The 21,964-nt window shown below is 39.7% G+C and overlaps 2 protein-coding genes across 4 annotated transcripts in view; one reads left to right on the forward strand and one right to left on the reverse strand.

Annotated features, from left to right (window-relative positions):
- cora (erythrocyte membrane protein band 4.1 like coracle) overlaps positions 1-16,832 on the reverse strand; it is an 18,723-nt gene extending 1,891 nt beyond the window's left edge. Inside the window, exons 1-16 of one of the 3 annotated variants that reach the window (XM_088192805.1) lie at positions 16,726-16,832; positions 16,288-16,426; positions 16,069-16,216; positions 15,832-15,998; positions 11,785-11,912; positions 11,562-11,714; positions 11,311-11,496; positions 11,076-11,248; positions 10,875-11,008; positions 10,594-10,683; positions 7,549-7,690; positions 7,398-7,477; positions 1,892-7,051; positions 1,559-1,786; positions 1,381-1,488; positions 1,144-1,251 (exon numbers count right to left, since the gene is read on the reverse strand). In XM_088192805.1, the coding sequence (XP_088048931.1) occupies positions 1,144-1,251; positions 1,381-1,488; positions 1,559-1,786; positions 1,892-7,051; positions 7,398-7,477; positions 7,549-7,690; positions 10,594-10,683; positions 10,875-11,008; positions 11,076-11,248; positions 11,311-11,496; positions 11,562-11,714; positions 11,785-11,912; positions 15,832-15,998; positions 16,069-16,216; positions 16,288-16,419 (7,137 nt within the window). In that variant the 5' untranslated portion in view covers positions 16,420-16,426; positions 16,726-16,832. The remainder of the gene's footprint in view (positions 1-1,143; positions 1,252-1,380; positions 1,489-1,558; positions 1,787-1,891; positions 7,052-7,397; positions 7,478-7,548; positions 7,691-10,593; positions 10,684-10,874; positions 11,009-11,075; positions 11,249-11,310; positions 11,497-11,561; positions 11,715-11,784; positions 11,913-15,831; positions 15,999-16,068; positions 16,217-16,287; positions 16,427-16,725) is intronic. The other 2 variants (XM_088192806.1, XM_088192807.1) reach the window with 2 other exon arrangements.
- Positions 16,833-20,003: 3,171 nt separating this feature from the next.
- beta3GalTII (beta-1,3-galactosyltransferase 6) lies at positions 20,004-21,132 on the forward strand. The gene has a single exon (XM_088192881.1). The coding sequence runs from the start codon at positions 20,094-20,096 to the stop codon at positions 21,075-21,077; it is 984 nt and encodes a 327-aa protein (XP_088049007.1). The 5' UTR covers positions 20,004-20,093; the 3' UTR covers positions 21,078-21,132.
- The last annotated feature ends 832 nt before the right edge of the window (positions 21,133-21,964 follow it).

Here is a 21,964-nt window from a genome sequence, read left to right on the forward strand (position 1 = left end):
GGACTAGGGCATCATAAAAAGTGCGCAAAATAATATTTGTGAAATAGTGTGCATTTCTTAAGATAAAACCTAGCACCTTTATCAATCTGCCGTTAGTGTATGAAATGCAGGCTGAATTTTCAATGTTTTTCAAAAGTCACATCTAAATTCTAAGTATAGGAAACCTATCTAGAATATATCCACCGGCATCGAGGACCTCGAAATTTTAATTGTGTAACATTTCTTTACACTGAAAGGTGATCGGTTATAGCAAGCCCACTTCCATCAAGAATTGAGATCATCCTGCAGGTCGAGGGAATCAGAAATCGACTGCACTCTCGTGAAAATTTTCAAGTCATCTGCATAAAATAAAATTTATTAACGATTCATCGCTGTTTCTATGTTATTAATGAACAATAGAAATAGCAATGGACCCCAAGTTCCACTAGAGGTCATCATTCTGAAAATGAGTTTTCATATTTGACAAACTGATATCCTTTAGTCAAGTAATTTGAAAATAGCTTTATAAGTCCTTCAGAAAACCCGAAATTAGATCATTTTTTCAAAAGTAAATCGTGATTAACTTTATCGAACGTCTTTTCAAAATCTATGCATGTAACTTCCACTTGTAAACCAGTGTGTAATGATCTCGAAAAAAGTTAGAAAAAACCATAAGGTTAGTGACAGTGGATCGAGATTAATGGAAACCGTGTTGCTGTTCGATAAGCAATGATTAAAAATGTATTTATGTAACATAATTTCAAATAATTTTGCAGGTGCTGAAAGCAACTCTACTTGTCTTGTCACCATTTTTATGAATCAGGGCAACCTTAGAGCATTTTTCTATAACTATGAAAATCAGGAGAATCTCAAAATTAAATGAAATATAAACCGAAGATATCGATCTTGACAGCAAACCACCGAGGTGCCCAAAATCTACGTCCCTGAATCCATGCAGAATTCTTACATACTTTTCCATTCACAAATGGATGTGAATGAACCTAATGCCAATTACGAGAGCTGGATAATAATCATCCTCTTTAACGAGGATATAATTACTTCTTACAACGTCCATCGCATTTAAAATACATGTTCGTTAAAATTAAATCAAGCTTACTGTTATTAATATCTGACAAATTAAATTAAATTAATGACGAAACTTACCGGTGTTCCGGTGCCAGATGTGAGCAGCGTCGAAAACGGCGGCTCCCCTGTACCGTGCGCCTGGGCCTGGTACACAACACTCTCCGTTTTGACAATTCCGTCCGCATCCTGAAAAGTGTGCGAATTAACAGTCCGTCCGAATCTCGTATATTTTGGCATTAGAATTAAGAAGAAACGCGACACTCTTTACGCATGCTCGATACGTACCGACGGACTCGCTGCTTCCTAATCTCTCACCTTAAACCGGGCGGCGTAATTCTCGTATTGACCCTCGTCGTCGTCAAAGTCTATAGGGGTGCCCGAGTCCCCGCTGCTCGCCGATCCCACGGAGCCTCTTCGGCCAAACTACGCGAGCATTATAGTAGTTACGTACGAAAAAAAATACGACAAACAAAAAAAAAACGAGCAAACACACCTGATCACCGGTCAAAACGGTCGTCTTTACTTCCTGAGTGACGACCCGCTGCTCCTGGCGCGTGGCCGAGGACGTCAACGAGTGTGCGACAGTTTTCTCCTCCAGCTGCTGCGTCTTGGCGTTGGTGCCGAGATCTTCGTGCGTGGTGGCCGTGCGCGTTGTGACGGCGCGGGCCGTCACGTAGGGTGACTTGCCGGTCACGTCCAGTTGGGGGTCCGAGCTTTCCGCCTTGGGTTGAAATCGAAATTACGAAAAAAGCACACAAACAATACTTCATGCAGAGAAAGAAAACGACTTAAAGGCGAAAAGAAAAAAGGGTGAACGCGTACGAACCTTGTTTGTCTGTGTGGAGAAGGTGACCTCGCCTGTGCCCAAATTCTCCACCTCTTCTTCGACGTTGTGCGTGACGCCGTCTTCGTTTTTGGTCAGGACCTGCTTGGTGGTGGTCTTGACGACGACCGGTGTCGATACGTTTACGGCTTTGCCCTTCGCCTTGGAGACTGGGATCTTCGATGAAGGAGTCACTGCGCTAGTGGTCTTCACGTGTTCGGTGATGTACGTCTTACCCTCGTCGCCGGTTTCGTCCTTTCCGAAAGTGGAAAATTTGGTCGTGTTTATCTTCTGGATATCAAACGTCGCAGGAATGTCTTGGGTCTCCTTTTCGATGCTGTAGTTGCAGCTCTTGTCGGTGAAATGCGAGGGGTCGATCTGAGAGTAGTGGAGGATCATCTGGCCCGTGACGGGGTCTCGCACGGCCGTGCTCGGCTCGATGTCGCCCGTGTCAGGGTCGATATCTCCGTATTCAGTCATAATGCGCTTGGTGATCGGGTCGATCTTGCCCGATAAGGACACGGTCTGCGTTACCGTCGTCCTCGCGCCCATCAGTCTCGGGTCATCGGGGTCCACTTCGATGATCTCTCCCGTGACCGGATCCACCATCTGGTACACGTACACCACCTTAGACCTCACATTATGAATGCGACCGGTGGATTCGTCAATCGTGCACTCTTTCAAGTCAATTTCTTTGATGTTTCCTGTGTCGTCCTTCTGTGTCAATACGAAGACGCGAATTATTATCAATCTGCCGGTCTTGGGATCGATCTTACCGACTTTAGTGAAGATCTCACCAGTGGCCGGGTCGATCTGAGATGACGAATACAAAGGTGTATCGTCATCAGACTTGCCGGTCAGCGAGTAGACTTGTCCGGTGAGAGGGTCAATTTTGGTGAACGCCGAATCGACTCCAGAGAGCTTCTCCACTTGTCCAGTCTCAGCATCAAAATATCCATAAATGGTGATAACGTAACCAGTTTTGGAGTCTATCACTCCCGTGGAATATATCATCTTTCCTGACGCGTCCTTGGAGTCGGGAATCCAAATCTGGTTAGTCTTTGGATCTACTTTTATGTTTTTAACGTCGACGGCTGGGGGCTTGCTTGTCGCTGGATCGACTGAACTCTGGTTGATCGTAACAGACATTAACCTTCCGATGTCCTTATCAGGTTTGCCCGTCTTAGGGTTAATTTGTCCTCCCTTGATGAGTATCTGCCCAGTGATCGGATCCACTTTGGCTTCTTTCGTTTCAAACTTGCCAGTCTTGCGGTCCAGGTATGTGATCGTTCCCTTGAGGAGATCGATCTGGCCATACTTAGTGTCGATCTTATTAGTCTCGTGATTTAGCTGGCCGGTGGAGTGCTCCACTTGACAATGCTTCGAATCGATGGTCCCCTTCTTAGAGTCGAATTTGCCGACAATAGACGTCACCTCGACGATGGGATCGATCGCGGTCCCTATCGACACGAGCTGGCCTAAATTTGGATCCGTCTTTCCGGTCTTAGGATCCACGACGCCCGTGATCAAAACTTGTCCCGTAATCTCGTCCACGTGCACGGGTTTAGTGTCTTGCTTCTTTGACGCCAAGTCAGGTATAAATATGATTCCGTTGGTCGGATCGATGAGACCGTATTTGGTGGATATGTGGCCGGACTGGGCGTCGACGACTCCCTTTGAGTATTCTACTTGACCGTTGTCAATATCGAACTTGCTCGATTTAGGATCTATCTTAGCCGTTATGGCCGTGATCTTAACAATTGGGTCGTCCTGAGCCGCCATGCTATAAACGTGACCTAGATCTGGATCAACCTTTCCCGTCTCGGGATCGACGATGCCCGATTCCACAATAATCTGACCCGTCTTGGGTTCAATCGTACCCCGCTTGACAATCTTCTGGCCACTAGCCGAATTGGTGGTGATTTCGCCTGACTTAGGATCGATCGCTCCGTATTTTGTTTCAATCAGACCCGTATTGGGATCTAGAACTCCAGTGCAGTGTTCTACTTCGGAGTGGGCGAAGTCCGGTTTCTTGGTTTTAGGATCGAGTCTCGTAATTATGATCATAATTTTGACGATTTTAGACTTGAGCGGCTCGGCGACGGTCGTAGCATGAGGTGGCTCTTCGCTCTTGGGAGAAGCGCTAGCGAGCACGGGAATCTGCGATCTGTCAGGGGAGCGCTTCGACGGCGAGGTTGGCACCGTAGGACTAGAAACTGGAACGCTAGTGGGTGGTTTAGATTTGACGACGGGACTCGTTGGCGTTTTACTCGACGATGGATCGAAAACTCTGTCGAGATCCACCTTTATGATCTGGTTGACGCTACCGTCCTCCTTTCCCGTCTTGGTGTCGATCGATCCATACTCGAACGTCAAGACGCCGTTCTCCAACTTGCCTTTCTTCGAGACCGGCTTTCCAGTCTTCGGATCTGCAAAAGTAATTTCCGCTTTTTCCAAATCAATCGTTCCGTGACTGCAGACAATACGACCAGACTCAGGAACGAGTACAGCGCTGGAATCCAACTCGTTGGTGGGTGCTTCCGCGCGCTTCGACTTTGGGTCAACTTTAGATGTCGCTGTATAAATCTGCACCACAGGTTGATGTTCATTGGCAATAATTGCGTACTGAACGAGAGAAGTATCGTACTTTCCGGTCTTCGGATCCACTGCGCCGTTCTGGACGAAGCCGCCCGTATACGGATCAGCGTGACACTTCTTCGTTTCGTGTTTTCCAGACTTGGGATCGACGAATGAGATGTGTTCGGTGTCCGGCTCGATTGTGCCGTATTTAGTCAAGATGTGACCGTTTGCTCTCTGAACTGCCTCCGTAATCTCTTCTGTGATGCCGTTCGGATCGACGTGCTTAGTCTTGGGGTCGATTCTCGCTGTTATTGTCACTATACGCAATATGACATCATTCTCATCACCCACAATCGTTTTCTGCCCCATGTCAGGATCAGGTTTTCCAGTAGCCGGATCTATCGCGCCGGACAACAATATAATATTACCAGTCTTGGGGTCCACTTGACCTTGTTTCGTTTCTGTCTTTCCGGTGGCCGGGTCCACGGTTACAATGCGACCTGTTTTTGCGTCTATGACTCCGTACTTCGAGTAGATCGTCGAAGTGTCGTTATCTAAAATTGCAGCTGAGGCTTCGACATGCCCGTTTAACTGATCTATCTGCTTAGTCTTCGGATCGACTCTTCCCGTGACGGTGAACAGTTTGACTACAGATTGGTTTTCTTTCGCGATCATGATCTGCTGTCCCAAAGTGGGATTCTTTTGTCCGGTCTTGGGATCGAGAACACTCGAGGTCAGCAATAGATGTCCAGTCTCGGGATCAACGTGCGCCTGTTTGACCTCTTTCATACCCGTCTTGTGATCGGTGAAATGGATCTGACCACTCTTGGGGTCGATCTGTCCATATTTAGAGACAATGAAACCGTTTGTCGAGCGCTGGACTCCAGGCGTCTCTTCGACGCTCCGCGCTTTTGTCAAATCGAGTCTCTTCGTTCGCGGATCGAACTGAGCAGTGATTGTGACAATTTTCACAACCACGTCCCTTTCGTCGCAAATTATCAATCGCTGAGCCAGTGAAGGATCGCGCTTTCCAGTTTTGGGATTGACCACTCCTGTCGTGATAATAATATCTTTAGTCGTCGGGTCCACTTCCGCCTTTTTGACGTCTTGCTTGCCAGTCGCGGGGTCCATCACGACAATGATGCCGCTGTTGGGATCAATCAGACCGTACTTGGTCTGGATGAGTCCATTGGAGGCCTGCTGGATGCCGACAGAGCTGTCGACAATCGCGGAAGCAGTCTCCGGTTTTTTAGTTGTCGGATCCATTTTGCCGGTAATAGACAGAATGTTGACAACGGGGTCGTTCTCGCCTGCGATAATAAACAGCCGTCCCAGTGAGCTGTCAACTTTACCCGTCTGCGGATCTACCACGTCAGATGTGAGCAGAATTTGACCAGTTTTGCGATCCAATTGTCCCTGTTTGACATCGCGCTTGCCGCTCTTGTAATCCACAGTTACGATCTTTCCGTCGTTGGGATCGATCGACCCGTACTTGGTCACAATTTGACCGCTCTCCGTGTCCAACAGGCCTGAGGAGTGGTCCATTTTACCTCCTGCGGCGTTTAGCTGTTTAGTGTTGGGGTTGAGTTTAGCGGTTATGGTGACAATCTTTAACAGGGGATCGTTTTTACCCGCAACGACAAACTGCTGACCGCGGGAGTCGTCCACTGCTCCGTTGCGAGGATCGACTGCTCCGGGAGCCAACACGATGTGACCCGTTTTCGCGTCGACGATACCGTGCAAGACTTCTTTTTTCTTCGTATCAGAATTTACTACGACGATGGTTCCCGTCTTAGGATCGATGACGCCGTAATCGGTATCTATTTGGCCGCTGACCGAATCTACAATGCCGCTACTGTGTCTTACTGTGCCGTTCGCCAAGTCTAACTTTTTAGTTTTCGGATCGTATTTGGCAGTCACGACCATAATCTGGACCTCCCTGCCGACCTTAGTGCCCAATACGGGAACGAACACCGGAGCGGCTTCGTGTTGCGCTCTTTCGGCGTTGAGCAGCGCCAGACTGTCTAGCTGCGGTTGCAGATTTTTCGGAGCGATGACTTGGGGGGCCAGCTCTGGTTTGACTTGTTCCTTGAGGGCGGCAGACTCCACATAGCCGATTCCGGGAGTCTGAGCCGACTGCTTGTTTTTGGGCTCGTCAGTCTGAGTCTTTCGCTTTTCGGCGCTCTCGGCGACTTTCTTCTCTTCTCCCGGAGCGTAGTTGAAAGCTAGGCCGGTGGCCTTTCGCAGATGCGCGTTTTGCTGCTCGTCGCCCTGCTGTTGGTCGTCTCGCTTTGGCTCCTTGTCGTAGCTGAAGCCGCCCTGCAGGAACGGGCGCCTGGTGGGGCTCCGGTTGGGGTCCGACTCGACGTAGTCGTAAGGCTTGGTGTGGCTAGGCGCCTTGTCGGGCGATTCGGCCTTCTCATGGGATGAGTCATGTCCGCCGGATTCGTCCAGAATGGCAATTTTCGAAGGAGACTTGGCATCTTTCTGTTTCTTCTCTTTAGGCTCTTTAGGCTCTTTGGGCTCTTTGGGCTCCTTGGGGGTTTTCTCCTTGCGACCAGAACCGAAAAAGAAGCCTCCCGTCTGCGTATAGCGCGCGATAATCGGTGCGACGAGTTGAAAGAAAAAATAAAAAAAAACAAACTAAATATCATAAATATATACACAAACGATAAATAATAAGTAAATAAAAAAACCGTACGAACAAAGCGGGCAGCACTCACCTGCGCACGTCGTCGACTTACGTTACGCAACGATATAATAACACGCTCAATTGGCGACCCAAAAATTGGGCCACCCGCGCAACACCTATCCCATAACCTAACGTAAATTGTTTACTCTAATCGTTCTAACGAAGCAGATGCTACTGTTTGGTATTCATATAACATACGACGACGGAGATAAATGACGATTACGAAAATCTTATTACCTTGTGTTTTTTGGCCGTGGGCGTCTTCTCCGTCTCGCTAGATGTGTTCAGCGCTGATTCGTTCACGTCAACCTCAGTGCCTGGATTACGGTTACAAAAATTAGACTCTTGGTTGCAATACAATAAGCATAATTTTATATCAATTTCTTACCGTTTTCGTTGGGCGACAGTGGAGCCTCTGACAATTGTTCGTTCGCAGAACGGTTTTCCTTGTCTTCCTTGGACTTTTCTTTGTTCTTTTTGGCGGCAAACTTGCCACCGGCTGGTAATACCTGAACGCCTCCAGTCGGTTTCTAAACGTACAAAGAATACTTTAGAGAAATTCTTGCAGGTAAGCCGGCGTGAAGCGACAAAAATGTACAACAAAGTATCGACTCGAACAACAATAAACCGAGCTAAAAGACACTTTATGCTTGAAACGACACACACACACGTATACATACACTGCATGGTAATATTTTCTTCGACAAGCGCATTCGTGATATTAAGCATTCTGATGAAGGACAAAAGGAAAAAGCTAAGGTAAGATCTAACACTCCAGTTTCACATACATATGAGCTATTCCAGTAAACGTAACTAATAATATAGGTACCCATCACTTTATAAATATAAATAAAAATAACTTGTGCATGCAGCATAGATCATTTGCATAAAGAACGTTAAAACACTCAAGCGTTGAATGCCAGAACATTCTCATAAGCCATATAACAATTAATGGTCCAGCTGTATATGGGTTAAAATTAGTCTGCAAGAATCAGATAGAAGTGAGTGTGAGTTAAAAGTAAGGATGCCTGACAGTTATCACAAAGCATCGTGGAATGAATTTTCTGAATGAAACAATGTTATGATTAAAAATTTAAGAAAAAAGGATTAAATTGGCTGATGAAAGTTTGCATACATATATACAATATTCTCTACCGAAACTAACTCTAATAAAATGTAGTTTCGGAGAGTCCAGTTAATAATCAAAGTGAATTGAAATTTAAAAATGTTTTATAACTTAAACACAAAATATTCTTTCACACAGAAATCTACCTGATTCTCGTTTTCAATTATTAAATTAATGTGATCTATATCCAACCGTTTACTAATTAATAATATATGATCACACATACTTAACTACTAATTGTTATTCTCATTAATAATAAAAATAAATATGTCAGAAAAAGATAAAAGTCAATCAACTAAATCAATTAAAAAGAATGCTTATATTGATTTGATAATAAAAGAATGCTAATTTTAAATTATATTACTTCTGAATGTAAAATTCTAATATTTTTATATGGATGAATAACAGTATAAAACTGTAGAATTTTATTGTTTGAGATGTAAATAAATTTCTTTAGAAATATATGTAATTATATAAAAACATAAAAAAACTAGAATTTATCGATTTCATATTGTATAGAATGGAAAAGGTCCTAAATATTTTAAACCTTGTTTTTAACTTAATCTTATAAGATTTTTATTATTTTTTAAATGCAACTATTGCGGGAGGGGGATACTTTAAATGGTTCGGTGATTATTCCAGACAAGATTTTTGTAGACACTGATTATTTTTAACAATTTTTTTTAATTATAATAAAATAAAATTTCAACGTAAAAAAATAATTATTTGAATTTTCAATTTGAATCGAAAATTAAATCCAATGAATATTTTTTTTACTTCTTGGAGTTTTGATTACAGATAAACCCCCTATAGCGTTTGCAGCAGTCCCTCCTATAGCGTACTTTTTGTTACTGTTTGTCCCTTGACTTCGCTAGACGTATTCTGTGACTTTTGTATTTTTTAAATTAACAACAATATAGTTCAGGTAGACATTTTTTTTAATCCTTGTTTATCATGTTTCACATACCTAAAACATGAGAAAACAAAACAAATAACCAGAAAATTACTAAAATGGCTTTTTACAAACCTCTATTACTTCGAAGTTTTATCATTTTTTAGGAAAGATGCAACTATTTTAGCAATAGAGATTTTTTAAAACATATTTTAAATACATAAATTGTCCGAAATTGCAACTACATGTCCGCGGATGAATCAGTAAAATTAAAAAAATACAATCACAAGTCCACAGATGGATCAGTAACCCTTTCATATTGCTGCAAAGTAACAACAAACTACACACAGTAATGATATTTATATATGGCTTAATAAATTCCTAATTTTGATAATGTTGAATATTTGCAACATACTGTTTGTACTTAAATAGTTCAAATTTGATTTTAAATATATATTTTTTTTATTATTTTTTCCTAATTATATCGAGTCATATTTAACCTATATTTTTTTCGATGATAAAAAAATCATGAAATAAGTAAATAAATTAATATAAATATAGAGGAACCTGTAACCCGCAAGTCACAGGTTCACTGCCGTTCAACTATTTGGTATTAGACATTCCCTCATCTATAACCCAAACAAAATGGGATTATGATAACAATATTTTGTCCCGCCCGCATTAAATCTGTGTACACGATTTTTATTTGTTTATCGCATCCAAAATTTTGCATTCATTTTCATAAAGGCTGCCCCCAAAAATGTTATATATTTGTCTATTTTGATACTCATGTAGTCAAAAATATTTAAAAAATAATCAAAACTCCCAACAAACGGTTTTTGCGTTTTTGTCACAATATAAAAAAAAATGTTCTAAGGTTTAAATTTCAATTCACTTTGAAAATTCAAATATTTAATTATTTACGTTGAAATTTTATTTTATTATAATTATACATTGAACTCGGAATGAACAATTCAAATGTCTACGTAATTTTTTTTGTTTAAATAATTTTTAAAATAATGTTTGTCCGGAATAATCTGTATTTGCAAAAAATCTAGTCTGGAAATTTTGAGTCTGCAAAAAATCAGATCATATATTATTTCAACTAGAATTAAGGATGAAAAAAGTTGGAGATAGGAATAGGAAGGCCACCAAATTGATAGTTGCTTTGTAGCACGCCTATGAGTAACCATTAATCATAAACATAATTAAAGATGACATCGCTCTGAAGCGATGACATAATATATGAATGCATCATGCGACGGTCATATTTTAATGAGAGATTTCTCATAAAAATACGATCGCGTAATTAAAAAGCGTCACGCCAGTCTCGAAACGGCGAGCGAATCGAACAAAAACTAAACAAACACAGAGAGCGAATAAAAAAAGAAAAGAAGCGAGTCATGGAAGGCCACCTTGGCGTTATCGCGTTGCGCCTCGTACTCCCCTTCCAGAGAGCTAGTCGACGAGACGCTGTTAGTTCCCGCAGATGCCTTCCGTAAAAGCTATCATCATAACAGGTGTTAGTTCGAATCGGTAAGTACGTTAGTATAAGTCACATATCACACCTGAAAGCGAGCGTATCTAAAAACGACGTCTTTCGAGTGAGACGATTTGGTCGCGCAAAAAAATACGAAATCTACCGACGCTCTTCGGTTATCTAGCGAGGAGCCTTTCGCGCGCCTTCGACGCTCACCTTTTCTTTCTGCTTGTCCTTTTTCTCGGGACTCTTGGGTTTCACCACTTCCAGATCGGGTATGCGATCGGGCGGATGGGACATCGTGTGCCGCTTGGACGCCTCGTCCGCGTAAGGATCTTTACCTGCCAAAGCTGAAAAATAGTCTAAAATGTTATGGACGACTAAGAAAGGGACGCTGAGCACCGTCGACCGACTCACCGTCCATACTGCGCGAAGTTAAGTGACGTCCGCTCAGCGACCTCTGGAAGTGCGGCGCCGGCCGTTGGATCGCAGTCCGCTTGCTCTCGTAGTGGGTGCGTCCCGAATAGCGGAACCTCGATCCCAACCTCGGGAACAGAGTCGACTTTCCCATCGGCTCGGGGGTCATCAATCTGAACAACGAAAAACCAGTTAAGATGCCGCTTCACTCCGACAGTCGTTAGATGTTACGTACCTAAAGAATGTGTGGTGTTCCACGCAGACCTTCCACAGTTTCTTGGCGGCTCTATGGTTGGCCAGTTTGAAGCCGACGGTCGACTCGTATTGCTCGAATTCTCCGGGCCTGATCTTGACGTAGAAATTGTGACGTTTGTAGCTGATCTTTAATATTTTTGGCCACGCAAAACGACTCAGTCTCAGTCTGAAATGAAAAGCGATAAAAGACGTGCCATCCACTAAGTCCTCTTAGGCTAAAACAACACTCACTTGTCTCTATAGATGAAAAGCCCCGAAGAGCAAACTCCGAGCTTTATGTCCACTCCTTCAGAGTCTCTGGCGGGATGAAGGTCCACACCGTACATTGCCAGCTTCTTGGCGTTCTCCAAGTAGTTCAACTCGGCTTCGGCCGGAGTCTGACCCCTTAATGGAAGCATACCGTGAAAAATAGGCTCAAGACGGAATCACGTAGCAAAGAGTGAGATATACGAACTTGTGCGTTTTATGCAACTCCATGACCTTCTCCTCTAAGGCCTCGGTCTGGTTGGGTGCAAATTTGAAGTCTTTCAAATAGTTAGAGCCCATCTCTTGGGCGTCGTAGTCACCCAATTCAGACTGAACCTGCAATATTAGGAAAAGATTTATTTTGTTGAACTAGTACGAGTTATTTATTCAATTTTTATAAGAAATAGTTAATGATATGATTTAAGCAGCAATCAAACTGTGAAGAGCATTTAAAATGATTATTAACCATTTTCGTGCTATGATATATTTCGTATAACACAACCCCATACCATTATTTTTAGAAGTAAAAATAAAATACATGTCAAGGGTTAACGACTTATCAAGAACTCTTATAACCAAAATAATATTTCCAAAAAGCAAACCATTGTCTAAAACTGTAGTGAAAAACGAATATTAAAAAAAAATTATCTATAGAACCTAGCCTTATAAAACTGATGAGTTATTTTCTTATTTGACAATTGAATAACGGAACTGTTTGTCATGGAAACAAATATGCTTCATCAAAAATCGCAGCTTTTATCAGTTCTCTTTAGATGAATTTAAAATCTTGCTACTAAATTCCACGACGTCGGATGTTCTACAGGTAATTTAAAAGTTAACCCCACAAGTTAATTTAAAAATCTTTTTTTTTTACTATTTTTTGTCTTGTTGCATACAGTGACAATTTTGATAATTGCGACCACTTTGCCATCAGGCATCGAAACCAGTATATAATTTCATTAGTTACTCAGGGATACTTTTATCTATATATTACAGAGAAAAGATTTGGTAATTCCTAATTACTAAAATTCGTTATAAAACTTAGTTAATCCGTCGATGGATTTTGGAAGCAATTTTTCGACGAGTCTGTGCCAGCCGCTCATCAAGTACTTGTCTACTGTCAAAACCTAGACATGTGAACTGTTATCCATGGTTCTCAAGCAAATAAAAAATTGTTCTTACATTTATGTACATATGTATTTTTTTTAAATAAATTAAATTCTATATTTGGATAATATATTTCGAGAGCATTAAATTCCGAATCCGTTGATGAATCAATTATCATATATTTATTATCTTGTGCCTTATTGTAGGTATATAATATCGTGAGCATTAATAAGGTTGAATGTTTTATTTTAATCAAGAGTAGTCCTCTAGTTGTATGATAGATTTTTGCGATGCATTGTTCATGCTGAAGAATATCATATATATAATGGCCAATAATATATGATTATATTACTTGCTGATAATATACTTTTCAAAAAATCATATTTAACTAGTAGAATTATGTCTATCAGAAGAGGACCTCCACAAGCAATAAAAAAATACACAAGGGAGAAATAATCTATAAATGAACAAACAAAAATATTATAGTATTTGCATGGAAAAACTAAATATCGTCACAATGTGCACTAGGAGTGACTTATTAAATATATACTGTTTTCCTATAGTAAAATCCTTTATTATATATAAAAAAATTGGTGAAAGAAAAACAAAAAACATAATCCAAAATCATATCTTCATATGGAAAATTGCTTCGAGAAATATACGATGGGCAAATACAACCAAACATCATGTAAGTAATTGTTATGTCATACAGAAATATATTTAGTGTTTCATTTATTAAAGTAATAAAAAACAACAATAAATTATGTGCAATTAAAAATATACTAAGTATAGTTCGGGACAAACAAGAAGGTGAAGCGTGTTAGTGTAACCAAACCAAATAGTTTTAATAAATCAGTGATAAGAAGATGTATTCACAATTAATAAAAGAATTTAAATTAAAAAATAACATAAATAAAAATTAACAGAAATATTTAAATTTTCAATGAAAAGCGAAATATCTTTTTTTATATTCTAATTTTTAAGTTTATTTTACGATTTTGTAAAAACAACAATAATCTACAATTATTTATTAAACGCTTTTCTCTAAGTATTAGTAGGTAAAAAATAATATAAAATAAATTAATAAAAAACTGTTAAACACTCGATATACACCCTGTGACTAATACAGACGCATTTCACCTTCTTGCTTGTCCCGGACTATACCAGTGGTTTTGTGTGAATTACGATAATAATCAATTAACTAAATAATATTTACTAGGATAATGCGAAATATATTATTTTTTGGGTAGTGGTCTCAACATCTAGAACGGGTACATGGTATACCCTAAATAAATTATATATATAATAGCCAAGAAGCTTAATTTTTGTGATTAAATAAATTCAATAAGAATATTTTATTTTGTCCGGTCAAGGTTAACCCTTTGCAATTGGATGCCACTGCTATGGCGGCATGGTTGTATTTTCTGTTCCGTTGCTGCGGCAGAATCTTATATGCTTTACTTCAGTGATATAATTAACGTTATTTATTATTTAAAATCATCAAATTTTTTTCGTATTTTGTAAAAAAAATAGATATTTTGTAATAATTAATAAATAACAAAAAGTTAATAATTCCTCTGGTAAAGGATATGTTTATCTTTTAATGAATGGTGTTTATTTTATTGATGCCAAATTTTTTCAGGTAATAAAAATGTCTGTTTTCACTATGGTTCATAATTTTCGGTTTGCTTATTTTTATTTAAAATTGGAGCACAACACGTGTTACCAAAGCTGTCATAAACAATGTATAATAACATAGGAATTTATGTGATCTCGATGACCTTTTTCGTATCAGTTTGAAATATTGATTGATTGAGTTCACACATCTTTGTGTTCTAAACCGCTTTTAAAAAACTTTTCTACCCAAAAATGTCGAATAAACAAAAAAAAAAGGAAAAATCAGAAAATTTTAAGTAGATGACAAATTTACTTTTGCTGTGCACAATCTCCCATGGGTTAAAAATTGTACGTTTAAGAATAATTTAGGATCAAATTATACCATCATTTTGTGTTTAAACAAAGAGCTTTGATGGTAACTCACATGGAAGTAGGCAGCGGCAATAAAAATAATTGTATTGAAATATTTTTTATAGGCGGTGTATGCTAAGAATGTCAAGCATTTTTTTTTGCATATATTAATGTTTTTATAATTACATTTTAAGAAAAATTTCTGAAATTTTTTTTTTTTGTGTGAACTTCTACTTATTATAGGAGCAAAATAAAATATATTTTATACAAGTAAGTACGTAAAAAATATCGAAAAAACATATTTCATAATTTAAAAAAAACTAGGAACAGACACCAGCGTCCTAGAGGCATAAATGGCGTCATTCAAATGGTTAAGTATAAGCATCGATTCAAAGATAGCGGCACAAAACGCCTGTCTTTAGCCCTTTGACCGCGGAAGACGCCTATAGACGTCATTAAGAAAATCGTCAGTATGCATTGGGTACCTAAAGCTGTCATGAACCTTCGAGCCTTGTAATGTTTTTTTTTTGTATAATTTGAAAAACACTTTAATTTATTGAAATAATATTTTAAATAACTTAACAGCATAAATAGGTGCGAAATAACGTTAAAAAATACCAGCTGCGGGCAAAGGGTTAAGCATCGTAAGTCGTAAAAGGTAGTCACTACCCGTCCCGTTGATTACCAGCAGCGGACAAAGCGGATAGAAATCACTCGGCCCGTTGATAGTATTAATTTTATTTAATCTGTATTTTTTTGTACTTAATGAATGTAGTGTCATATATGACTTAATATATTTTTGTCAATAAAATTTTAAATAATAATCAAATATTTTTTTATTATTTTTCCTATTTTATAACATATGGCAATTCAAAAGTTTGCCTATTTTTTGAGACCTTGACGAGAATTTGTTGGCATTTATGGAACATCAATGTTGAACATTATGGAAAGAACAGCTGTTAGCATTTTATAAAATCCAAGTCTGTACGATATGGCTACAAAGTATGTGAAAGTGCGATTCCACAAGGACATATGTTTTTATATTTTACAATTCAATAATGAAACAAACTAAATGTGTTTTTATTTTATTTTGTCCATTGACCTACATGTAGGTTGGCATTTTTCTGGGAAACTGTTGGACATGTTTTGCTTATCGATTAACGTAAAAATTCCGACTCACCAGGTAGCTGCCCAACAGGCCGTACGTGACGAAGGTGCAGGGTAGACGTCCAGCGAGGATGTCGTTTCTTATCTGAAGACATAGCTGGTATCGGGTGAGGTCCTCCTGCAGACCGGCAGGGTCAGGCGGATAGAATTTCACTTCGAACGATAGCTTCCACGGCTCGCCTGCGACAGAAGCGACAGGGTCAGAACGTAAAGCGAGTCGATTAAAATGGACAGCAATTAAAAAACTCACTCTTCATGAACTTGCCGACTCTCTTGTCCAGCTCCAGCCATACCCGCGGATCTCTCTTGTCGGCATAGGTAAGGCCGAAGTAGTCCTTCTCCAGGATGTCCAGCGATTCGCATATCTTGTCCAGCAGGTCCAGTCCTCTGGCTTTCCTCTGCGGATTCGAGAGAGCGAGGTTTAAAGTTTTAAAGGTTTAGAGGATCGAGAGCTGGGGGTTCAACTCACGTCTACGTGCACCTCCCTGGTGCTGCCGTCGAGCAACAGGATATGCGCCAGGGCCGCCTTCCCGGCGCTGGCGGACCTGCGCCGCGGAGAGTCCTGGCTCTTGGCCTCCTGCGCCTTCGCGTCTTCCGGCATGTCGACTCTGCGAATGAGTCGCTAGTTATTGTGGTGAGTTACGCCCAGACCGGCGGTGACGTCAGCCAATTACGGCATCGTCCGAGCGCTCCGAAGGGAGTTTTGTCGATAACGGGCGGTCGGAGCGCGGGGAGCGGGGAGCGGGGAGGAAGGATGAGGGGAGGGGAGGGGAGAGGGGCGCAGGAGAGAGAAAGCGGCTAGGGGCGTATCCCGGCGGTGCTGACCGACGCTACCGGGCGGAGCGCCGCCGTGCGAGCTTTCGCCCCACGCCGCTTCGTCTCAGAGGTCTCCACTCGAGAGTCTTACTGTTTTGGAGTCCCCCGGCTGCCAGCCGCCGCCGCAGTTCGAAGAAACGCCTAGCCTCAGCGCCGGCGAATCGCCATCTTGCCTCACGCCAGCGGCGCTTCGACTGTGGTCCGCGCCCACCGCTTATGCCGCGAACGACCGTTATATCTAGGACGCCAATGTTTTTCCATTCGGAATCCGATAAGAACCAAAATATTACCGCAATAAATCCTTCTATTTGACTTTTAACAACTTTTTCATGGAAAAATAATTTTTCTTTTACTTTTTTCGTAATATGACTTTTAAATCAATTATAACAGTTTAAAATATAGTTGTATAATTTGTACATTTTTTAACTTCTGTGGCTTTTGCGTGTCCCACTTAGTGTCTAACAAATATTTAGGCACTTTCAACTGGGGTTCCAGATGTTATCTTAGAACTGCCCATATCTTTGTGGATGATGAAAAGAAAATATTAATTTTATTGCCAACGCCATTTTGCGTCAAGGTAACAATCAACAGCTGAAACCAACCAAGTTTATAGAATGAATCTTGCAAATTTTTTCGATAATTTTTTGCTACATATCTTTGTACCTACTAACTATGTTGGCTTCATTGTGGTAAGACTGCCCTTGACATTTTCTGAAATTAATTTCAAACTCAGTAGCGAGATAGTTAAGAACCTTAATCAGACATGCTTTCCATTGACTGATATTTTAGTTCAAGGAAAGTTTAAATGTATCATTTGATAAACGACCTTCAAGTGGTACATATCTGATAATTAAAGTCAACTAATCAGTGTGTGAAATTCCAGGAATGTAATTTACAGAAAAGTTGAAATTTCCATCCTTTTTCACGTCAGCCATAATTACGCCTTTAACTTAATATGCAATAAATTTTCATACAAGTTGATATGAGCAAGTAAAGATAATTACCGTTACTTAGAGATCAAATTGTTATAAATATTTACCCTGGCTGGAGACCACTGGATTTTGAGGCCCTATACTTAGTTAGCCTATAGTTAAATCCGGCCCTGGGTTCAACGGTTTTAATGCAGATTACTTCTATTTGGCGCTGTTGATACCATTAACGAATCTCGACGTGAAATTTACATAAATCTATTAGTTGTGTAAAATATTAATATGCGCCAACTGATTGTTAAGACACAATGTATTTTTATATGTGTGCTTTTTGAATTGCTAACGATCGACTGCAAACGTTATTTTTCGCCGCAAAGTAGTGATCGTGAAACTGGCGTGGCCAAGTTGTACGACTCTGTTTGAAAAAAATGCACAATGATTCAAATCATAACATTATTTAAATTGTTTTTAATTTACTACAGGCTGCGAAAAAACAAAGTATATACGAAATGAGAATAAAACTAAATGTATGATTATTATTAATTATATAGATATGTTAGATAATAATATAAAAATAGTTGTAGATAAATGTATTATAAAAATAATTGATAATATAAAATATTAAGGAGTAATTGTAGATGAAAAAATTAATTATAAGAAACATTGTAATTGCATAAAAAAAAATAGTATAAAAAAGAAATACTACCTAGGATGAAAAATATGTTAAATTGATGAGACTATGTCCCAAAAACTACAAAATGCGACAGTGAGAGTAATTTTTAATAAAAATAAATTTACTAGTTGTAAAAGTATGATTGAAAGATTGGAATGTTTGAATATTCAAGAAATGAATGTTTTAGTATTTTTATATATGGTAAAAAATAAGATATGATCTAAAAGATCCTATTGAAAAGTTATGATTATTTCTAAACTTACTGATTAACTTAAAATAAGACAAGTACAGCAATTTTTGTGCTAAAATTTCGATTAGAATGTGCTTGAGAAGTCTATTTTATTTTTATAAAAAGCATTTTATTCATTTCTCAAAACAAAGCCTCCATATACGAAGCAAAAACTCAATATTATGCTACATCACATTACACTATAAAGGAAGATCCAACTTCGGTTTCTAAACTGAAAATACTCAAAGTAAAAGATATCTTTGGCTTTATATAAGAAACTCGAATTGAAGCAATTGTATAAGATTTGTGTATACTGTCTGTATTTAAATAGATGGATAGCTAACGAAAACTTTCTATTGCAACATGATGATTATTTACAAACTTACTGATTAACTAGAAGTAAGACAGGAGCAACTATCGTTACATTTTTTGCTCGAATGTAGTTGATGTTTATATTTGTATGTATTTTATTCATTTCTTAAAACAGAAATAAATAAATATGCTGCATCGCATTATATCATAATATATTTGGAAACGTTTCTTCTTCAATAATACGGCAATAAACTCCATTCGATATTTCCTGTACTAATATTCTCAAAAATATTTAATATGTATATCATTCTTTAATTCACGAGGCAATTTGTTTGCATAGCTTGAAGGCAGTATATGAAATGAAGTTGAATCTAAATCAGAGCCGACCTAAAAATGTTCGGTATTCTAAAACAACAGGTCATTTGGAAAAAAATCCTGATCAACATGGAAACTTTTGTTTAAAATCTATCTTCTATTTTTTTCCGAGAAGGTTAACGGAGAACAGATTGCTGCGAAAGTTAAAAAAATTCATGATAATTTATGTTCAAAAACTATTATAATAAGGACACATTTTTGAGAGCCAGAAACAATGGTAATTGTTATATACTCTGATTTATAATATATGTATCCCTAATATTATATTATATTATATTATATGATTGAGACGCAATTATTTTGCTGCGATGTAAATTGATAATCGCAAGAATCGAGTTACATGAACGATTGTTTATAAAGCAATCAGAGCAGACAAGAGATTGATTTTTATATCATCCGTTTGAACGAAGCGATGAATGGATAATGTACTTGATAGCGAAAACAATATTGTACTGTTTACTTATTGTTGTCCATTGGGACTCATATATCGAAGAATCGAAGAGACGTCGATACCGTGTTAAATATAGTCAAATGACGCCTTCGTTCGATTTGGAGTAATTGGCGCCCTGGGTGTGGGAGTGGGCCTGTATAGCCCACCCCTCGAGTCGGCTCTGGTTTAAATTTGTAGAATATGTTTTAAGTTTTGACATAGTACGTAAATTTAAAGTTTTACTATCTAGTTTGCTTCCATCGACGGAAGTATGTCGCTAATTTGAGTAGTAGAATTTATTATGAGGTTACAATCGGTCTTCTCGTGGGTGACGAGCCGCAGTTTGAGCATCCGCGAGGTGACGTCATATATAAACATAGGAATGCGAACTACGCCCAAGCGATGTCAACAATCGGCCGGTGTTGCCAGCGTCGCTAGTCGCTAGTCGCTAGTGTGGCCGTTCGTCGCGCTGAAGAGGTTCAGCGAACGGAAATAGCGCGATGATAACGCGATGGCCAGGGTCGTCAAGCTGCGGCACGCGATGGCGATGAACGCGTTCTTCATGCTCGCGGGATGCATGTTGGCGCTCAACTTCGTCGACGTGGAGCAGCACGCGAGGGTTCAGGTGATCCGCGCGCCGCTCGAGAGCAGCCGCAACTTGGCGAAGATCGCGCTGGTCGTCTTCAGCGCGCCGGCTAACAAGCGGAGGCGCGACGTCATCCGCGACACTTGGCTCAAGTTGGCCTCGCTGGACGACTCTTCCGCGGTCACCTTCAGACATTACTTTGCCGTCGGAGTGGCCGGAGTCGATCGCGAAACCCTCGACGCCCTCGAGCGAGAGCAGATCTCCAGCGACGACCTCCTGCTGCTGCCCGACCTCGCCGACAGCTACGAAGCGCTCACCCTCAAGCTGCTGCACTCCGTCAAATGGGTGCGGGTCAAGTTCCCGAATCTTAGATTCTTCGTCAAGTGCGACGACGACTCGTTCGTCCGGCTGAACGTGCTTCTGGAGGAGCTGCGGAGTCGGTCGGACCTCGCGGGCGACTATGTCTACTGGGGCTACTTTAAAGGCAACGCTAGAGTCCAAAGAGACGGGCGGTGGGCCGAGCCGGACTGGTTCCTGTGCGACCGGTATCTGCCCTACGCTCTGGGCGGCGGATACGTGCTGTCCGCCAAGATCGTGGACTTCGTAGCCAAGAACTCGCATCTGCTGCGGACGTACAAGTCGGAGGACGCTTCCCTCGGAGTCTGGACGGCTCCGCTGAGCGACGTTCGACGCGTTCACGACAAGAGATTCGACACCGAATGGACCACAAGAGGCTGCGAAGACTCGCTCGTTGTCAGGCACAAGCAGTCGCCCGAAGACATGGTGCGGATGTATAAGACTTTGACCCAATCCAACGGGACCAAACTGTGCAAGAGCGTTTACTCGACCAGAGCCGCTTACGAGTACGATTGGAAAGCGCTTCCCGGCTCTTGTTGTTCCTCATTATGATCTCGATACTTTGTATAAATGTATATTTTGCATATAAATTATTATTTATTTTAAACTGTTTTTCCACTGAAAGTAATACTTTGATTTAAACTATTTTAATAACATTTTTCCAGCATATAATTATAGCAATAAAAATGTTATGATTTTCAAATTATAAAAAAAAATATTTAAAAATTCATTGAAAAAAATAGGGCATGTCTACCTAATTCACATTTATTGACTTATTAAATTGATATGCCTAAAAAAAAAATTTTAATAAAAAAATATACGTATCGAACTCCACTTTTGGGTGAAAATGCCTACTTTTAATCGAAATATACAAAATTTCATGTCAAGAAAATTGAGATATTTTTTATTTTACTATTTTTAATTTGTCACTTTAAATATTTTTTGTCATGTAAAGTTGTCAAATATGTAGTTAGCAATTTTACACTACACTGTCATCGATGTGTTAAGTAATTATTATACTCTCAAGGGAAAAAGCTTGTTTTATTTGTTTTGATTTTGCCAGGTTGACTAAATTTAATGCTTTCAATCCGTGATCTAAACTGAATTAGATCTTAAAATAATAATTGCTTCTAATAAGTCAGTGTTTAATTATTATTATTTTATCTAATATACCTAATTGCTTATACACTCAACAAATTTAATCGAAACATACGTATAAAACAGAAACCACTTTTTTTATATATATTATGGAAGCTCTTAAATTATACTACGGTTTTTCCTACCAGAGTCACTTTGATGTCTATTCATTTTGTCATTATTCATAAGTGAAAAATATATGAAAACTAGGTGTACGCCACACTGAGTACAAGATGCAGATATACGTATCATTACTCATTTCCAGGGCTGTGGAGTCGGAGTCGGAGTTGGAGTCGTGGAGT

This window comes from Plectrocnemia conspersa, unplaced genomic scaffold (assembly GCF_051122295.1).
Source record: "Plectrocnemia conspersa isolate PC_06_02 unplaced genomic scaffold, ASM5112229v1 ptg000009l, whole genome shotgun sequence".
In the NCBI taxonomy this organism is placed as follows: Eukaryota; Metazoa; Arthropoda; class Insecta; order Trichoptera; family Polycentropodidae; genus Plectrocnemia; species Plectrocnemia conspersa.